The following is an 18,548-nucleotide window of genomic DNA, read 5'->3' as shown; positions in this document are numbered from 1 at the left end:
AGGTTTGCCATAGTACTTGGGGGGTGGGGGGGGTGGGGGTGGAACAGTAGGGAAGATTTTATCACATGCAAATTACCTTTCAGGAAAGAAAAAAACAAAGTGAAGAATTGTCATGGGAGCAGGGGGAATTAAATCATATAATACTTTTTGGCCATGACTGAGATGAGCAATTAGCGTGCTATGGATCATTAGGTCCAGTAATAACATGTTACTTCAAAGCCCTCTGCCTTTCTCCTGTTTCAATACAATGTGTTAGAAATACTATAAGCTACTTTGAAGTATGGCATCTCAATAGCTGAAATAATTAAAATCACAAAGAACAACTTACCCAACGAAAGATGCATTTAGTACATCAATTTCCTCCTGCAATATCCATTGCATTTGATATAAAAAAGCCCTGAACCTTTCCCACTTTCATCCCTATTTCTCCCAGATGCATGTTTATTTGGACACAACAAGGAAAATGTAATTAATTGTCAATCAGGAACAGAAAATATTTCTTTCTATTCTGGTTCTCAGGTGTATTAGAACTGACTGTAGATCATGTCCTATTCCTGTGCAGGTACAAAGAAATTGTATGACTCTCATTTTATAATGGAAGGGAGATCTGTTTAATGCTTTATAGAGTCAGTCATTTGCAAGTCTGTTTGTTGCATGCCGGTGAAGAATAATTGCAGCTGGCATTATGGAACCTAATTTCAGCCTTTGATCTATTCTTTTTTCATGATGACGCTAAAAGAGTAATTTCACCTATAACTTTGTCCTGTTTTCAGTTAGAATATACACAATGCAGTCAGCTGAAGGAGACATTTTGGAGCTCGTATGATGCTAATAAGAGGTTTGGTTAGAAGAGTGAACCATCACAATGCTTTTTAAAGTTTTATATTAAAGGTTGTTTTTAAACAAGTAAGAGTTTAACATTCAGACTTTCAACAAATTTAAGTCAAAATTGTGCAGGTATAATTTTTAGTCCCATTTCCCACCCCACTGACAGTCTAAATAAATAATGATCCTTCCTGAGGTAGAAATCTGTTTGAGTCTTCTGTCTTCTGTCCTTTGATGCTCATGAGTGTGGACACTTTCTGAGGAAACTGCTTCTTTGTGTTACAGGTCATTAAGCTATGGTGCCATAGGAGTAATCGTTGGCCACGAGTTTACTCATGGATTTGATAGCAATGGTGAGTATTTCTCCATATGTTGATAACTTTTTTTTTTAAACAGAGTTGACAGATTAGAAAGCTGACTTGTATATGCGTTAGCATTTTTATTGTTTTGTTTCTTAACAATGCTGAATTGTGTGAAAGAAAATATAAAGTTGTATTTTTTTCTTTATTTACATACAATCTTTCTTGTCTGAACCAGATTTTGTTTGGTAAAGAATACCACGAGTTTGACACTTTCTGTTTATTTTGAATGGAAACTAAATCAACAACAGATTCAGAAAATCCTGGTTGGGGGGAGTGGGAAGGGCAAAGGGATAACTTCTGATTGATAAAAATGACTTCCAAGAAAACTTTTCATTTCAGTTTGGAGTTTTTTCAAAAGACAATTACGTACAAATACTAAAATACAACACTGGAACAAATGTGAAACAGAAAATGTATTGCAAAATATTAAAAAAAAAAAAGAAAGAAAGAAAGAAGTGGTCTGAAAACGTCAAACTAACTGTCCTGAAGACCGGGGTAGAGTGGGGCATTGCCACCATCTAACTTTGGCTATCTCAGTAAAGTGCTTTTTAAAATCGGGCTCCTGAGAGAGAGGGGGGGAGAGAGAGAGAAACACAAACCTCCTTCTCCAGGGAGCAATTCTGAGTGTCTGACTGACATCCCGCTCTAACTCACTGTCTAGAGAAACCTCTTTCCACTGAAACTATAGGGAGTTTAAGGCAAAGCAGGTGTCTAGCTCACTGCCTAACTAAAGTTAGGTTGCTTATGTTGCGTTATTCTGAATACCTTTTAAGAAACCTGTATCCTGTTGGCACTGCTCCACAACATTTTGCGTAAGCAAACACTCCTGAATGGCAAAATGTTTCTTCATAAACTCCCATCTGCCCTACCACTTCCATATCACACAGGTTATGATGTAGCAGGTACGTCTGTGTATTTCAGTCGATAGTTTGATTTGATAAACTTGGCTTTTGAAACTGATCTTCATTTGAGCATAGCATGGTTAAAAGACCCTGCTACAGAGGATATTACAGCACTTGAGTACCAGCTGATTTTTCCATCCTGCAGTGTGACGTGGAAGGCCTGGACTTAGTCTTCAGTGCTGACCCCCTGTTCCTAAAAGTCTCGCAGTCAGGTCTTATATAGTCTTTTGTTGCAGAAAGGTAGACACAAGACATGTTAGGACTTTTTTTGAGAGCAGATTTAGTTGACCATGTGGATGCAACCTTGCTCTGTGATTTAATTCTTTGTTATGACTGCAGGAAAGAGAGGTAGGGAGCAGCCAGTAGACATGATACCAAGTGCTGAAGATGTTTTCTTTCATCTTTTTATTTCTTTATTTTTTCCCTGTGTGTTGTCTTGTTCAAGATGACAAATTCCCTAGAGACTAATTTATTTCTATATTTGGAAGGTAAGAGCCTGGGCAAGAGATAGTGTCTGGTCTGCTTAGGGAAGCAAATCTTAGGTTCCTCTCTGACTGGCTGGAGACATGATGGAGATTAGATACTTTCCTACAAATGAGATGGAGCAGGGACCTGAGGCTGAATCTTCCACAAGCCATGGCTGTAACCATCAGACAGGGGAATGGGATGTATGTATTCTCCTTGCTTCCATGAATAGGGTTCAAAAGTTCTGGTTTTGCTCCAAGGCAAAAAATGGAAACTTCAGAAGTTTCCATGAAATTGATTTTTTTTCTGGTCAAGTGTATAATTAATTAATAATGAATTAGTTATCATCAGGTTTGCAGAATCAAAGACATGTGGGCTGAGGATGAAAAATACTCACAATTATACTTACAAGAAAGCTCATATGCCTCTTACATTATGTAATTATAAAATGTACTATAGCACTCATTAGTCATTGCTATTTTTTTCTGAAAATGGAAATTATGACAATAAATAGAATGCCAGTTTTTCACCACTGACTTGAGTGGGTTCAAGATTTTGTTCACTGATCTTATCTATTTTGTACACACACTTGCATGAGTACATTCACCTCTCATTTCTGTGCAGGTGATAGATTCCAAAACTGGAAAAGTATGGGGTTTTCTCCTACAAAAACATTTGTTTTCTTTCTTTCTTTTCTAAGGTCGGAAATATGACAAAAATGGAAATTTAGACCCTTGGTGGACAACTGACTCTGAAGAAAAGTTTAAAGAGAAAACAAAATGCATGATTAATCAATACAGCAATTACTACTGGAAGAGAGCTGGCTTACATGTATGTAAAACACCAATGACTGAAAGCAGTGGTGCCTTAGAAGTTTTGGGTTGTTTTGTTTTTAAGTTATCTTTTTACAAACCCCAACATATTGGGATATTAGGCTAGGCTACCAACTTCATTTCTCACAACAAATCATTTTTTGAAGTGAATAATTGTGATAAAAATTGTCTGTCAGGTTTGATTAGTCCAGTCAAATACCACTACCCACATCCTGGTGACAGGGTTAAACCACTTCTCCTAATCACATCGTATTGGAATTAGAGGAAGAGGATGAAGCCACTCAGCAGGGCCTGTCTAATTACTGTGAGCATGTTAAATGTCTTCTCAAGATGAGTTCCATAATGAAAACTGAGAAGCCACTCTTTTTAAAAAGAAGAATATAATAGCATGTTTTATAGATTCCTTTAGCAATTCTGCCTGTTATTTATTACAGCTATAAAATGGATGCATAAACTCTACTTTATTTCACATTCAACTCTTGCTATTTCCTCCACGTGTGCATGCAGACCCAATTTGTATCTCAAATGAAGGGAGTATGATAGCAGTAGCTCATAGAAAAGGAGTGAGAAAGAAAGTGCAAGGGAATGGTTTCTGTTTCATTGTCTATCAGAGTTATGGGCTTCCCTGAAAATGTGCACATTATGTAAGTGTCCAAAATGAAGGACAAATAGGATAAATCCCAGACCTTCTGAAATCAATAGCTAAAATTCCAGTAATGTTGGCTGGGACATGATTTTAATCTTAATTTTCAGGATAAAACATATACCACACCCCTACTCAATTCTACCACCTCTACTTACATTTTAGAATCAGAAGTACAATTACGTCTTTGCCTTTTAAGAATAGAGAGGTCACATTGCATGCTTAGCAATAATTTTCACACTTTCCCTGGGCTGTTTGTATTAGTCTCAGAGATAACAAGGCCATGTTGTGGTCCAGTCTGCAGTCCAACAACTCAGACTTGAAGTACTTCATATAAGCTAATTTACAAATAAAAATTCTCAGGCTCATTCCTAAATATCTGTAGGACAAAAGCCGTCAATACAAAAGCGCCACTTAAAGAAGGTCATTAAAACCTTTCCCAAGGATGTGACTGAGTCCTTTCCATGGTCCTGCCATCGGCTTGGCCATCTCCTTTACCTTCTATGGTGTCTCTTGAGATGGGGTAGATCTGAATTTCCCTCCAGTGTAGCTATTGCCTTTGAAGTCCATGGATGGGCTTACTAGAGAGATCCTGTTACCCACAGCCTTGTCATCTGTAAGGCTTTTTCCTCCTATTTCCGTGGGATAACCTAAAGCACTTTTTAGATGATAGAAGAAGAATCTTGATATTTTCTGCCATATTTTATAGCTTCTGTATGAAGAGCTAATCATGCAAAGAGCTGCTTTTTGCCTGTCATTTGCATCAATATTTGTACATTCTGCAGGTTTTTTACCCCTGTGCGAATATTTTACATAGATCAAGAAACCTATTTACTCTTCTTCTTTCTCATTCAGTTTACAATAAAAATATCTCCAGAAAAGAAGTATAATGAAAGAAAAAGTGGATATAGAAATAGCTTCAGAGTGCAGTAATCACATAATGTCATCTGATCAAATAAGGACTTATCATGGTCCCTGAGCCTTGTCACAAACTGTCTGCACAGAGTAGTCTCAGATACCTGACCCAGAGCTGCCTGAGATCAGCAGAAAGACTTCTTCCACTTATTAAAATGACCTATAGCCCAAATGCCACTGCTAGGTTACTCTCATCTTATGCTCTAAATCAGTCAACTTCACAAGCCCACTGCAAGAAAAATGTATGAGTAGGTAGACCAGAAAAAAAGCCAGCTGATGTGTGTGCATGTACCCTGGTGTCCCAGCATCTTTTCTCCTAAAAAATTCTCTCCCACCTCCGTCTCCAGGCTCGTGAGGGGAGGGAGGGCTGGCAGGAAAGGGATGCACTTCACAGAATCACAGAATCGCACAGGTTGGAAAAGACCTTTAAGATCACTGAGTCCAACCGTAAACCTAACACTACCAAGACCACCACTATACCATGTCCATAAGCACCTCATCCAAACGTCTCTTAAATACTTCCAGTACTTTTAAATACTTCCACTTCCACTTTCCTCTACTGCTCCCATTTCTCCTTTGTTATACCCTTGTGTGTAACATTGGACCCAAGGCATCAAGCAAGATACCTTGGGTACAATCTAGGGGCTCATCTCCACTGAGTGGTGGGGCTGTGCACACGTACCTGGGTATCCCCTAGGTCCTTTTACATCTTCTGCCTCATTTTCCCCTCTTTTACCATCTTGAAACTAAGGTGGGTCCTGACGCCAACCCCCCTATACTCATCCCTGCGGCATGGGAGAGCCTATCGTCGGAGGATTTGCAGGACAGCATTGACCTTCAGAGATCTGCTCAAAACTGTGCTCAATTACCTTGCTCATTTCAGGCATAGCAGAGAGTAAAACTGCCTAATTACAAATACAGTTTGGTAACACTAAGACCCTAGGAGGCTGGGTGATCAGAGATAATGCTGCACTTGCAGAAATTAGAGTTTCTTCATAATGATACTGCACTTGGTAATACCAGAAGACTGGCTTTTTCAGAAAGTTTAGATAGCACTGCTTCTCACAATATATTCTTGTTGCTATGCTCTTGCTTTTGGAATCAATACTGGGGAAAAGCAATGTGAATCTCCTTCGCAGATATTTTTAGAGCACTGAATATACTATCAATTTCAGTTCTGTCTCTGACAGTTATTTTTAATTATGCTGTCTTATGTTATGACTTAAAAGTTATTTTAGCATCCCAGTAGTATATAAAGAGTTATGTAGAGAAACAAATATAACCTTTTAGATAAAAGTTTAAGAAAGAGGCTACTGGACCTCACATGTAACCAAAGGAAAAACAGTCTTCAGGAGAAAATTATTGATGCTCAGATCAAAGTTCAGGGATTGCATTCTTGAGTGCATTTTATCTACTATGTTTTGTGCTACAGAGATCTAGGACCAGAGCCAGGATAACTCATCACACAGAATTGTTTACTGACAGTTTTCACATTGAAACCCAGTTTTCTTAACCAGAGATATGATGGTTGAAATTGGCTGAGGTCCTTCTGGCCTCGTTTTATTTTTTCCCCTCTTTCTTGAAGTTGATCAAGAAGGAAGTTCAGAAATGGGTCTAAATGACTGATGTTCTTTCATTCTGCCAGGTGAAAGGCAAGAGGACTTTGGCAGAAAACATTGCGGATAATGGAGGTTTGCGAGAGGCTTTCAGGGTAAGTAGATGAAAAATATCTGAAACATAGTATTATTTAAAAAAAAAAAAGAAAAAGCTGTGGTTAGGCTCCACGTCTCTGAAAGGCACTCGGTATCTCTTTCTTATCAGGCATACAGGAGATGGATTACAGAAAAGAGGGGAGGAGAAGAAGAGCCTTTACTCCCAGGCCTTGAGTTCACACACAACCAGCTTTTCTTTCTGAGTTATGCCCATGTGAGTATTACAAATGTGTTTCAAGTCCCCATCTATTAACCTGCACAATGTACAGTGCAGAGATGAGACTGCTTTGTTTCAACAGTCTACACCAGCCAAACCCAGACTTTTAAGGGTATAAGCAGAGACTTCTTCTCCCAGGACTATTATTTCTTTTCTCTTTCTTTGTCCTCATCTATGTAGCCATGGTTCCAGAACTGCTGAAATTATTCTTCGTTTTGCACAGTGTTGTCATGGCAGCTTTCTTTCCTCTTGCTGCTTACATCCACTGCAAGGCTGCTCTTGCACGTAGTGATTCCTTAACCTCTTTCCATTTTAGCTTCCCAGTTTTCTGGTGTTTGCCATATGCAGCAATTTCTGACTGCTTCCACCACAGACTCCTGTTGCAAGTGTACCATCGCCATTCATTACTGAGCACGTTGTTCAAGGAAACTAAGCAGCAGTGAAGCAAATCTTAGGGTTCTTTTTCCCATCTTTGTTTGCTGTACCCTAAATATGCTGTAGTAAAACTTTGATAGGGGATGTGAGTTTTTTATAAAAATATGTAGAACAAGGGAGAGAATCAGGAATTATTTATTTGGTTAAGACAGTTGGGACAAACTCCCTATATGAGGAGAGTCAAGGCTTTTTCTGTTTCTCACCCCACCCCACCAGCGAGCAGGCTGGGGGTGCACAAGAAGTTGGGAGGAGACACAGCTGGAACACTTGACCCCAACTGACCAAAGGGATATCCCATACCATATGACATTATGCTCAGCATATAAAGCTGGCGGAAGAAGAAGGAAGGGGGGACATTCAGAGTTATGGTGGTTGTCTTCCTGAGTAACCATTACGCGTGATGGAGCCCTGCTTTCCTGGAGATGGCTGAACGCCTGCCTGCCCATGGGGAGGAGTGAATGAATTCCTTGTTTTGCTTTGCTTCTGTGCGCGGCTCTTGCTTTACCTATTAAAACTGTCTTTATCTCAGCCCATGAGTTTTCTCACTTTTACTCTTCCAATTCTCTCTCCCATCCCACCAGGGGGGAGTGAGCGAGAGGCTGTGTAGGGCTTAGTTGCTGGCTGGGGTTAAACCACGACACTGGCTTAAAGGATTTTGTCAATAGGAAACGTTCAACACAGGGGCTTAGGTAAGGTAGGGGCTGCTTAAATGAGATTTTTTTACCTTTCATACACATTACATAGCTTTGAGACCAAAAAATATGCTTGGTAATTATTAAGGCGTGAAATGCTGCAGCACAAGCTGAAAAGCAAGCTACAATTATAGAGAACTTCAAAAAAAGAACTACTAAAGTGGCTATGATTAGATGATGGGAATGAGTGGGTGGAGAATAACAGTGGGTGGAGACTGGATCCATTAAGGGATTTGAAAAACAAGAGAATATACCAACAGAAAACTGCAAGTTAGCAAAGGTGAAACAAAATAGGAGTTCATGGTGTCTTTCCATTTTGTGCATTCTGTAAGTAATAGGCATCTTAAGAACAGTGACATTACATTCTACTTTACTTCCAAAGTCATCCCAGATAACGTACCTATTTCTACTTTTTATCTTTTATTAGGTAAGATGCAACTCCTTTAGACCAGAATCTGCAAGAGAGCAAATATATGTTGGAGCTCACAGCCCTCCTCAGTTCAGGTAGTGCAAATAATGTATTTACTCAGTATATATACAGAATCAATCACTGCAGCACACAAGTGCAGAAATTTAGCATGTTAAGAGGGGTTTAAGAGCAAACACAAAATTGGACTGTGCTCTTGGCTTAGATTGAAATTGAACTGTTTTTATTAGCTTACCTTTCACTATTGCAAATGCTCTTCTGTAAAAATGAGGGTCTTGTATCTACCTTCAAAAGCAGTTGAACCAGAACACACTCTGATCCCTGTGATGTTCTATAATCATGGCCTGAGTATCTAAAGTATCTAATCTATCACTTTTTTTTCTATGCAATTCTACTTTAGAAAACAGTGAATATTAGGAGGGTCCTTGATTTAATCTGCCTGAGTTCATGAAAAGCTTTAAAGTGAGTACCTTGAATTATATAGATAATGCAAAGCAGAACATGCCCTGTAAGTTCAGTTCAAGGTTGAACTCTTAGTTGCCCTTCAAGAGACACTTTGCTTGAAGGAGCTGTAGTAGTCCAGCCATAACAGTGTGCCTGCGTCCTTGCCCAAAAGGCCTCCCACAGGCTCTCCTAACCACAGACACCCCTGAACCTCCAGAAGGAAAGGCTGGAAAAGGAGGAAGGTTTAAAGACTTCATAAGAATTAGGAAGCCAGAGTTTATTCCTCTGCTTCTCCACAGAGTTTGTGTGACCAAGAGCAACTTTTTTCTGTTGGGATTCATGTTGGTTGTATTTACTTCACTAAGAATTGTGTATTTGTCCTCAGCCAAGTGCTACATTACCTCTGTATTTGGGGGAAGGATGTTAACTCCACAAGCTGATTCATAACGGAGGTGTCTCCAATACACGGGATTAGTTGCCTTCTGGAGATTCCTACCGTTTTCTGCTGGCTAAAGAGGGAGCTGGGAACCCACCTTCTCCACGGCTAAATTTAGATGATACGTGCCCCCTTTGCCTCAGTTTTCTCTTAGTAAAGTAAAACTAGCAACGCTGCCCTCACAGGGGAGTTGTGAGGTTGCTTCATAGGTAGTCTGACATATTCCCTCGACACAGCCATGCTAAAGCTGAAGATATAAACACAGTATGCATAACACAACTTGGGCTACTTATAACCAGAATGGGTTAAGAAATAATGGAACTGGAAACATGATGACACAAATTTAATATAAGCTAGCATTGCAGATGTGTATGCTTGGTCTTGGTAGACTTCTATACTCTGCATTGAAACATGCACTACTGTACCTTTGCAATACCTGTAACACCAGCTAGCTAGGGTAAAACTAGTGTAGTATGCACATCTGCATGCCTTTTAACAACTGAAAATACATCATGACAATGAGGACAGGAGTATCAGGTTGATCTTCAGAGCAATATTTTTTTATAATTCCTACCCTTGTTAAGATTTTGGTAAAATAACCATCTCTTGCCTTTTAAAGTCCTGAGATTTATTTACCTGTACATATATTTATATACTCTGAATCATTACTTAGCTATGTTCCCATGAGATGGTGCAAATCACAAAATATACAGGGAAGCCTGGGGATAGAGCATTCATGAGGAAAACTCATGAAGGAATCAGGCTCAGAAAGAAAATTCCAGAGAAGATTAGATGAATTTGGGGTCTAGAAAATACATACAAAAACATTTTCTTAGTTTTTATGTGAGATACTCAAACAGGCTTCTGTTTCAGACCTGAAGAGAAACTGTGGTGCTTGTGTCTTGTTGCAAATCATATCAACTGGGCTAACAAATTATATTACCTGTTTCCCCCAACTTTGCTTCATTTATGTCCCAAGACCATTATGAGTATAACAGCAGTACAGCTAGTTTCAACATTGACAGCCCTTGCTATTCAAAAAGCCCAAACAGCCCTTTTTTAAGTAATTATAAAAAGTAACTATAAAAGATGATAGAAATGAGCAACACATATCCTGAGCATCTGAGCTAGTCACCCCAGGTTCTCTTCACAGTCAAAAAAGAATAGGCATTTTGAAAGTGTGTGTGTATATATATATATATATATGCATATATATAATCCTTCTGTAAGTAATAAATTTGGATTACTTAGACTCTGCAAGTACATCTTTCCATTGACTGCCAAGGGAGCCCAGGGTGACCTGTTCAGGGGAAGGTGTCTCTACTGTAGTTCAACGGGATGAAATCCAGACAGCCCACTCTGATTCCACAATTAATGTGTGGCAATATCAAACCATGGGTAGAAAAGTCACGTGCATGGACACATAAGGGGTTATTTATTTTTAATTGGCAGATTTTCAGTATTAGTATGTGTCTTCACTATTTTTGAATGCTGGTTTCAGAGTGAAATCCCTGGCATGGCAGGCAGAACTCCCACCAACTTCAGCAGCAGTTCTGCATGACCAGCTCTTGCTGTTCCAGTCCCTGAATATGTATTTACAATGCTTTTACAGTAAAGCTGTATATCTTATTTGAAGCCTAACATCATTTTGCAATTCTCCCTACAAAACTGACCTTTAGACATTTTTGCACCAGCCGACTGCAAATTTTCTTACCCACAGAAATTCTAATCAATGCAATAAGAATGTTTTCTACCATGCTGAGCTATGCTGAGAAGCTGATTGTCTGCAATGGAGAAAAATGCCTTCCCACTGCATAACAAAGAGGGTGGAAAGGCATACAATTAATATCTCAGTAGATACTTTTCTGCTTTTAACTCAGGATGCTGTTTAATACCATTGCAAATTTCAGGTTAGTAAATTCCAAGATGCTTAAAAGCATAGGAAAAATCAGCAAACAACACAATCCCAATCTAGCAATGGTAAAATAATAATTTCTGACAGCATGAAATAATACAGACATGAAAGCAGGAGCCAAGGATGACTGCATACAAGGAGCGAGCTCTTCTACGCCTGAAGGTGCCAGTCTGGGATGCAGACACATTGTCTAGCTTGTGTGAGGCAGGGATGTGCTGCTCTTTCAGTATGACAACATCTGTGGTGGAAGCAAGAGAACTTGGGAGCTGCTCAGGGCAGAAGCCTCAGAAAACATATTTCCAAACTACAGAGGAGTTGAGATGCTCATGGCTGTAAGGCTGAGCTGGCCAGTAAGAGAGGCTGTGCCTGACCCCAGCTTCAAGCTGCGAAGTCCGAGGGAGCCAGCGTGCGTGTGTGTGTGTACATGGGTGGGCAGAGGGAGTTGTTACAAGAGTCTGGCTGGCACAAGCCAATTCAAATCACTTCCAGCACAACCACATGCCTACATGCTCCTGCCTGCTGGATTGCAGCAGTCTGGCAGCTGCTGGAAGAAGAATTCCACCGTGCAAGGCTATTGCTGATCCACCTTTGCTGCCAAGGGTCGGATTAGAAAATTGTTCCAAATGACATAGTATCCACAAAATGCAATTGTTTTTTATGAGTTTCTAGCAAAGTAAGATGCTTCTCAAAGCACTGAACGAAACAAGATTGTCTTCACATTAACTTTAAATGGGAGTGCTTCTCCTGAACTTTTTGGTTTTATTAGTGGAAAAATGACATAGGAAGCCTGAAAATTCAACCTGAAGTGAACACACTGAAACATTTACAGGCCTGTGATGTTTAAGAGAAGACAATCTACACATCGATCACACTTCTTTTCTCTTTGCAGAGTTATCGGTGCCATGAGCAACTTTGAAGAGTTCCGTAAAGCTTTCAATTGCCCAACAAATACGACGATGAACCGAGGGGCAGAATCCTGCCGGCTGTGGTAGAGGTCCCTTCCAGGTCTTCTGTCAAGAGGGGTCTGCAATGTGAACTGCTGCACCTGAGCTCAAGCCCACTCCTAGAGTTTCAGAATAATGTTCTGCAATCTGGAGAGGTGTTACTTCAAATGCATCTTCCTTATCCGTGCTGATAACCTGCATGGATCGAATCAGTCTCTATGCAGAGCCTAGAAACTTTTGAAATAGGAGAAGAGGATAGGTTTTCTTTAATAATTAAAAAAGGAACTCCTTTTATCCGTAAAGCTACTCCTGTTCACCTGCAGTTGCATTGCTGTTGATGGGTAACTGCCATTAGCAATTCTAATTCCTGATTTATAGTTGAGCATGAGGTAAATGTTAAAAACCAGTTTTAATCCATTGCTCTGCAGGGGTGCTATGCAGAATGCTCCCACACAAAATTCATTCTTTCTGGATGAAGAAATTCATGAGACCCGCTATAAAGCCAGCTCTGATCTGCTGTGTGATACAGCATTTTCATAACTTAAACTGTCACTGCCCAGCATGCCATAAATGATGTTGCATGATGTAAAGACACAAGACTTTATATAAATTCAGTTTAATATGTCAGATTAGTGCCTCAGGTTTTGGAACAGTTTCAAGCTGAGAAAGCACCTCATGGTTTCCATCTGCTAGGACTAAACAGAAAGGATACTTGTCAGATCCTGGCCTTTTCTAATTTTAGAACAGCTTATGATAAAAATCAATGTATGGTGAAAATCAGAGGCTTGCAAAGGGAATTCCCAGCACCGTGATACTCAGAAATATTACAGCAGTTATTCCTGTTTACAGTGAGGACAGTGGTTTTTCCCAAAGGGTGATTTTTACCTTGTGCTGAAGGTAGCTTCACCTACATTTATTTTTAAACCTGAAATACTATACCAGTTTTAATTGAGGGATTTCTTAGTGTGTGGGTCTTACAGAGGAATGTAAGTAGTGTGCATGTTTGTCCTCATGTTCTGGACAGGGCAGTGTGACTTGTGATTTTAAGGAAAGAAGTGTATGTGACTGAAAAACAGAGTACCAGCAGCATTTGACTTGTCTGGATAAAAAGAGAAATTCAGCAGTAGAGAACTTTTAAATACAGTATACATGCAGGCCAGTTGAGTTTTTCATTTGATTTCTAACAATATTCATAAAAAAACATATTTTATTGCAGCAGAAAAACTTTAACACATAACTATTTCTAAGGGGGAGAGAAAATCAAAACAGCTTTCTTCCCCAACAGAAAGGTACATATTTAACTGGTATTTATTTATACCATGTGCATTAATTCATTTTTACATGGCGGAATTGTTTCAAATGGAGAGAGAGTTTCTTTAGACTGATTTAATTACTGCAAATCTATATATGTCTCTGTGTGTATATATACTTTTTTATATATATATACAAAAATATATAAATTCTTCTATTTGCTTAAATTTTATTTTATCAGTATAGAAATGTTAGTAAGATAAACTTTTTTTACAAGGATTGGTCAAATATTTTCCAACAGTCAAGGTGGAGGAATGTTCAACTGAAACTAAGTTTTTGCAAATGGGGTTAGTTTCCTATATTTCTTTATTAAAAAGGGGGACCTCATGGAAACATAATTTATGGAAGGAGACAGGCCCTCAAGCTACCTTCCAGAGAGAAGGAAGCTGAGACTCCTGAACTCAAGGCACTGTTGCCACTTCTTAGAAGCAAAATGTTATGTTTTGGGACCAGGACTTTCTTTTTTCAGTTTTTCCCTGAAAAAGTCGAAGTTTTCTTAAGAGGAAAAGCACTTTTGCTTCCTTCAAGCCAACTCTATTCCTGAGTTCCAGGGATTACAGTTCGTTATTTGAATTGCCACTACTAAATTTTTTTCCTGGAGATATTTTTCACATAAACTGTTTGGATGGCAGTATTTTCAGAGAGACTTTCCTCAAACAAGCAGGTATGGATCTTGAGCAAAGTGATACTGTTTGCCTACTAATGGGAAAGTTCCTTAGCAAATTGAGTACTGTACTGAATTAATTCCTGTGCTCATATGAGCACTGACACGACTTGATGTTGGCTGCTTTGGATCAACAGCACTAAGTTCAGGGGTGACACCCTGGCCCCATTAAAGGTAGTACCAATACGGTCGTTGTCCTCAGAAAAGTCAGGACAACAACTGAAACACTTATCTAAACTTTCTGAATTACTGGACTATGCAAAGCCAGTTTCACAACAGTCAGCTTTCAGTTTTCTAATTTTATCTCTCAGGTCAGAGATGCATTTGCAAGAGTTCCTCTCATGGCTATTTTCCAGTGGGACAGATTCTGTCATTTTGTGGTTTATGGGGTTGTTTCTCTGTACTGGATAGCGATTTCTTCTGAAACGCCTGATGTTTGCTGCCTTAAATGCCACCCTCGCTGCTCCTTGCTAGGCTCTGGTCTTTCATGTTTAATACCAAGGATTTTTGAACTGTGGCATACATATTCCCAACAGCACAGGAACCACTAAAAAACTGTCTAATCCTTGCTAGGGCATCTCTTGCAGCAGGCAGGGTGGCAGGTCCTGGGCTGGGGGGATAGCGGGGAGCTGGAGGGTTTGGGCGTGATGTGCTAGGAGGGAGTAAGAGAGGGCATGGCCAGATTTTGGACCCTGGTTTTAGCAGTTGAGAGAGGGTCTACACACTCCCAGGAAAGCCAGAAGTCCTTGCTGCTGGCCAGCACATTCATCAGTAGTATCCACGTTTGAGGAATCCTTGCTGTTGACTCAGGTTTTCAGTGCCTTGGGCTTAGGTCTTGCATAGGCCCACGTGAGGATCCTGGCCTGCCTCGCTTGCCCACTTTTTACCTCAAACCAAACAGCTGATAATGCAATTTACAGTTCACTTTGGAGTCAGCTATTGAGGTACAAGTTGGAAAGCAAAGCAGAAAGTAATTAAACACATTCTTAAAACGTGGTCACCAAAGACAGCTAAAGCATAGCGATGGTTTGTGAGGTCTTGTCCCATTGCTTCTGTTTTATCAGACTCCCTGGCCCTGCTTTGTTTTCACATCGTGCCTCCTGGGTCTATGCTAGCAATGCCTTGCTGTGTTGCTATGAGGCTCACCTATTACATCTATGCAAACAGATCCTTCATCATATGTATTCTTGTCCCAGAGGTTTTAAATTGGTATTTTTTTTAATTGCCAGTAATTCTGTCAACATGCTTTTTCCTTTAAGCATATTGTGAAATGTTTCTTCCTGTTGGCTCGGTAATCTTCTTCTCTTCCAGTGAGCAGGTGGGGAAGGATCACCTATAAACAAATCATTTTTACCTGTGTAAATTTGGAGATACTGTTCTACTGTGTAGACATAAAGAAACAACCCCTACTCCTGCCCCACATCCCCTTCTTTGGGTCCTGAAAATATGTAAACCTCCTTTTTATAGCCCAACCCTGAAAACACTAAAACACCACCTTATACACTGTGAGTATTGCTGCTGATCGCATTGTGAAAGAATTAGCTTTACACAAGAGTAGCTCTCTGAAAAGGCGGCTGTGCTATTCACCTGTGTAAACTGCTTAGGCACATAAATGATGTCCAAGCTAGGTTTGGATGCCGAAGGACCAAAAAACTCAGTTGCATTATAAAGCTCTGCCTCGTGCCCTGTGCAGGGGGAATTCAGCATTCTTTATGTAGCTATGCTATTGTAACACTAAATGTTTGAATTATTTATAAAATAATCAGGTGGGTTTATGTATAACTTTTCATTGAGTATTATTCAACAAATTACATGCTTAGAAGTGTATCTTACAGCAATGATATATATATATATGTATCTGTCTCCAAAGAAATATTAAAAGCCTGACGACTCAAGAGGCAGAACTAAGGTTAAAAGGTGAGTTAAAAGGTCTTTTGTGTTTATGTCTTTTTAATCTGGATTTTTGTTTTGTTAGTCAGTCTACTCTACTTTTTAATTTTTCTTCTTGCATAATATGTTGATTGACTTTTTAAAGACAACTGTGTTAGCCAGTAAAAGCCAAAGTAATGAAGAATTTTCCTATGCTTGCAGTATGGCAAAAGCTGCTTGGCCTGTTACTGTCCAAGTCTACAATGTTAGTTCTGTAATATACCGCCTTTATAAAATGTAATAAAGAGCATAATGACATGCCCCAGGTTCTCAAGGCTACTGTTACTGCTTGACAGCCTAAGAAGGACCTCCTCTCTCAGACTCGTCTAGTCATCTGCAGCCAGAGTTTATTAAGCTCCACTTGCCCCCACTAATCTGCTGGAGACAATTAAAATGAACATAGGATGAGCTACTGTGGACGAGGGCTGGATGCTGCAGAAATTGCAGAAGGGCAGGTGGCAGAGCTATCCCAACCAGAAGCCGCCAGAGCATAAGAAGGGGTGGGAGAAGATGCCCCTGCCTGTCAGCCTCTATCTTCTCCTCTTGCCCCAGTCCGTTCCTGTCTCAGCCCACCCTTTGTAGCCTCACCTGTTTTTCAATTGCTTTTAAGCATTTTCCAGAAGTATTTTCAATAGGATAACCCTGGCTCCATGCCCGAGTTTGAAGTGCAGCTCAGCGACATCTCTTCCCAGCCGGCACAAAGGAGTGGTTTCGCTGCCTTCCCAGGCTGGGGCGTGACTGTAGGTAGCTTAGCTTGCTGCTCCTCCTCAGCGTGTACTTCACGAGCTTGACCAAGCATTTGTTCAAGGGCTGTTCAGGCACAGGGACTGTGCCAAGGCCTTACGCGTTACCGACTTGGCTGTTCTGGGCTAAGTGCCCTATTTCTTGGGCTCCGACCAGTTTCCTGACACTGCTTGTGTTCCCATAAGCAGCGGTGCTGGCCCACCTCAAGGCAACACGAAGCCCGTGAGCAGTGAGGAGCAATTGTACCCCTTGGGGATGATGGCTGAAGTTGGCCTTGCTGCTTATTTTGAATGATGTTCTGTGGCAAGACAGCCTCTCAAAGCCCATAGTTGTGTGCAGGCAACTCTCCACACAGCTCATGGGTTTAGGGTGGCAGGGAGATTTCATCTTTGAAAGCCTGCATCAGTTCTGTCACCTACTTTACACTGCAGCCTTACCAACATCTCTACAGGCAAAAGTAAAGGTTTGCAGCGAGGAAGACGAATGAACAAAGCAAAGGTTGGGGTTGGAGCATGAAACCAGCCTCGGCACGAGGAAAATATTTTGTTCAACTCTCACCGGGTTTGCTGAGCTTGCCAGCATCTTGGAAAGATGCTTTAACAATGGCCGTAGATCACCCTGAGGAATTCAGGGTTTATCTGCTACAGCAAAAGCCTGCTTCACTAATCAGACAATTTAATCCCATTTAAAATGTAATATATATTAAAAAAAGAAAAGAAATTAAAGATTCCCGAGGGATTCTCCAATACAGCATTATGTTTTATTAAACATAACATCAAAGTTGGAAGTTACTGAGAATCAAGATAATGTGTTACACTAATTTGTGATCAAAGAAAGAGATATAATGATATAATTTTAATCATCCATAAGTACCACAGCTGAAAGAGCTTTACGTACAAGGTTAGACATACACAAATGCATACATTAACTGCGGGCGTGAACTTAGATGCAGATTTTAAAAAATGTCTCTCAAAATTTTATCACATCCATATCTACTGTTCGAACTGGTGAAAAAGTGACTCGTTTAACAAAGCTTGGGGAGAAGCTTCAAAAGTTTTTTTAAAACTTTTTCTACCACAAAGTTTATTTAACATAGCAGCGCTGCTGTGAGCAATGACGGTGTTGGTTGTTTTATATGGATGATACATGCTCCCCTTCTGAAATGTAAGTAGCAGAGATTTCAGTACAGGAATCTGAAAAAATATGATGTCACATCCTCTTCAACACTAGCTAAGTATTTAGGTAAAACCAGCAAAAAAATTATCTTCTGAAATACAGCTATTACAGAAAAATGCATATATGAATATATGTCATGACATGCAATTTAAAAAAATGCTCCTGTAGAAAAGCAGTTGCCTAACCGGGCCAGGAGAATGGTCCACCTTGCCACATCATTTCTGCTGGGAGAAAAGCCTGAGCACAGGAGACCTGTCTGCCTCTGCAACTCACTGGGAAGCGTGCGGGGGTTACAGCTCAGTCCTTTGTGGGGCTCCCAGCACCACAGAGCTCGCCCTGTTGGCCACTGGGCTGGAGGGGTTATCTGCCTTTTCTAAGGTGTCCAGAGCCCCCAAGAAGGGGCTCTGTCTGCAATTCCGCCACTGACTTCTAGTTTTACGCATCCTTTTTTCCTTTCCCCAAGCACACGTAACAGGCATAGAAATCAACCAATCTCCATATCATGGCATTTTAAAGGAAAACAATGGTGCCTTTATAGGTCCATGCTGCAAAACAAT

At 40.2% G+C, this 18,548-nt stretch overlaps 1 protein-coding gene across 1 annotated transcript in view; it reads left to right on the top strand.

Annotated features, from left to right (window-relative positions):
• The window catches only part of PHEX (phosphate regulating endopeptidase X-linked), a 116,285-nt gene extending 99,954 nt beyond the window's left edge, over positions 1 to 16,331 (top strand). Inside the window, exons 17-22 of the mRNA XM_075521218.1 lie at positions 1,111 to 1,178; positions 3,255 to 3,385; positions 6,591 to 6,656; positions 6,767 to 6,871; positions 8,429 to 8,505; positions 12,113 to 16,331. Of these exons, the coding sequence (XP_075377333.1) occupies positions 1,111 to 1,178; positions 3,255 to 3,385; positions 6,591 to 6,656; positions 6,767 to 6,871; positions 8,429 to 8,505; positions 12,113 to 12,215 (550 nt within the window). The 3' untranslated portion in view covers positions 12,216 to 16,331. The remainder of the gene's footprint in view (positions 1 to 1,110; positions 1,179 to 3,254; positions 3,386 to 6,590; positions 6,657 to 6,766; positions 6,872 to 8,428; positions 8,506 to 12,112) is intronic.
• The last annotated feature ends 2,217 nt before the right edge of the window (positions 16,332 to 18,548 follow it).

Source organism: Mycteria americana, chromosome 1 (genome assembly GCF_035582795.1).
Source record: "Mycteria americana isolate JAX WOST 10 ecotype Jacksonville Zoo and Gardens chromosome 1, USCA_MyAme_1.0, whole genome shotgun sequence".
Taxonomy (NCBI): Eukaryota; Metazoa; Chordata; class Aves; order Ciconiiformes; family Ciconiidae; genus Mycteria; species Mycteria americana.
The sequence above is the reverse complement of the archived record's forward strand: the minus strand, read 5'-3'. Positions and strand labels throughout refer to the sequence as shown.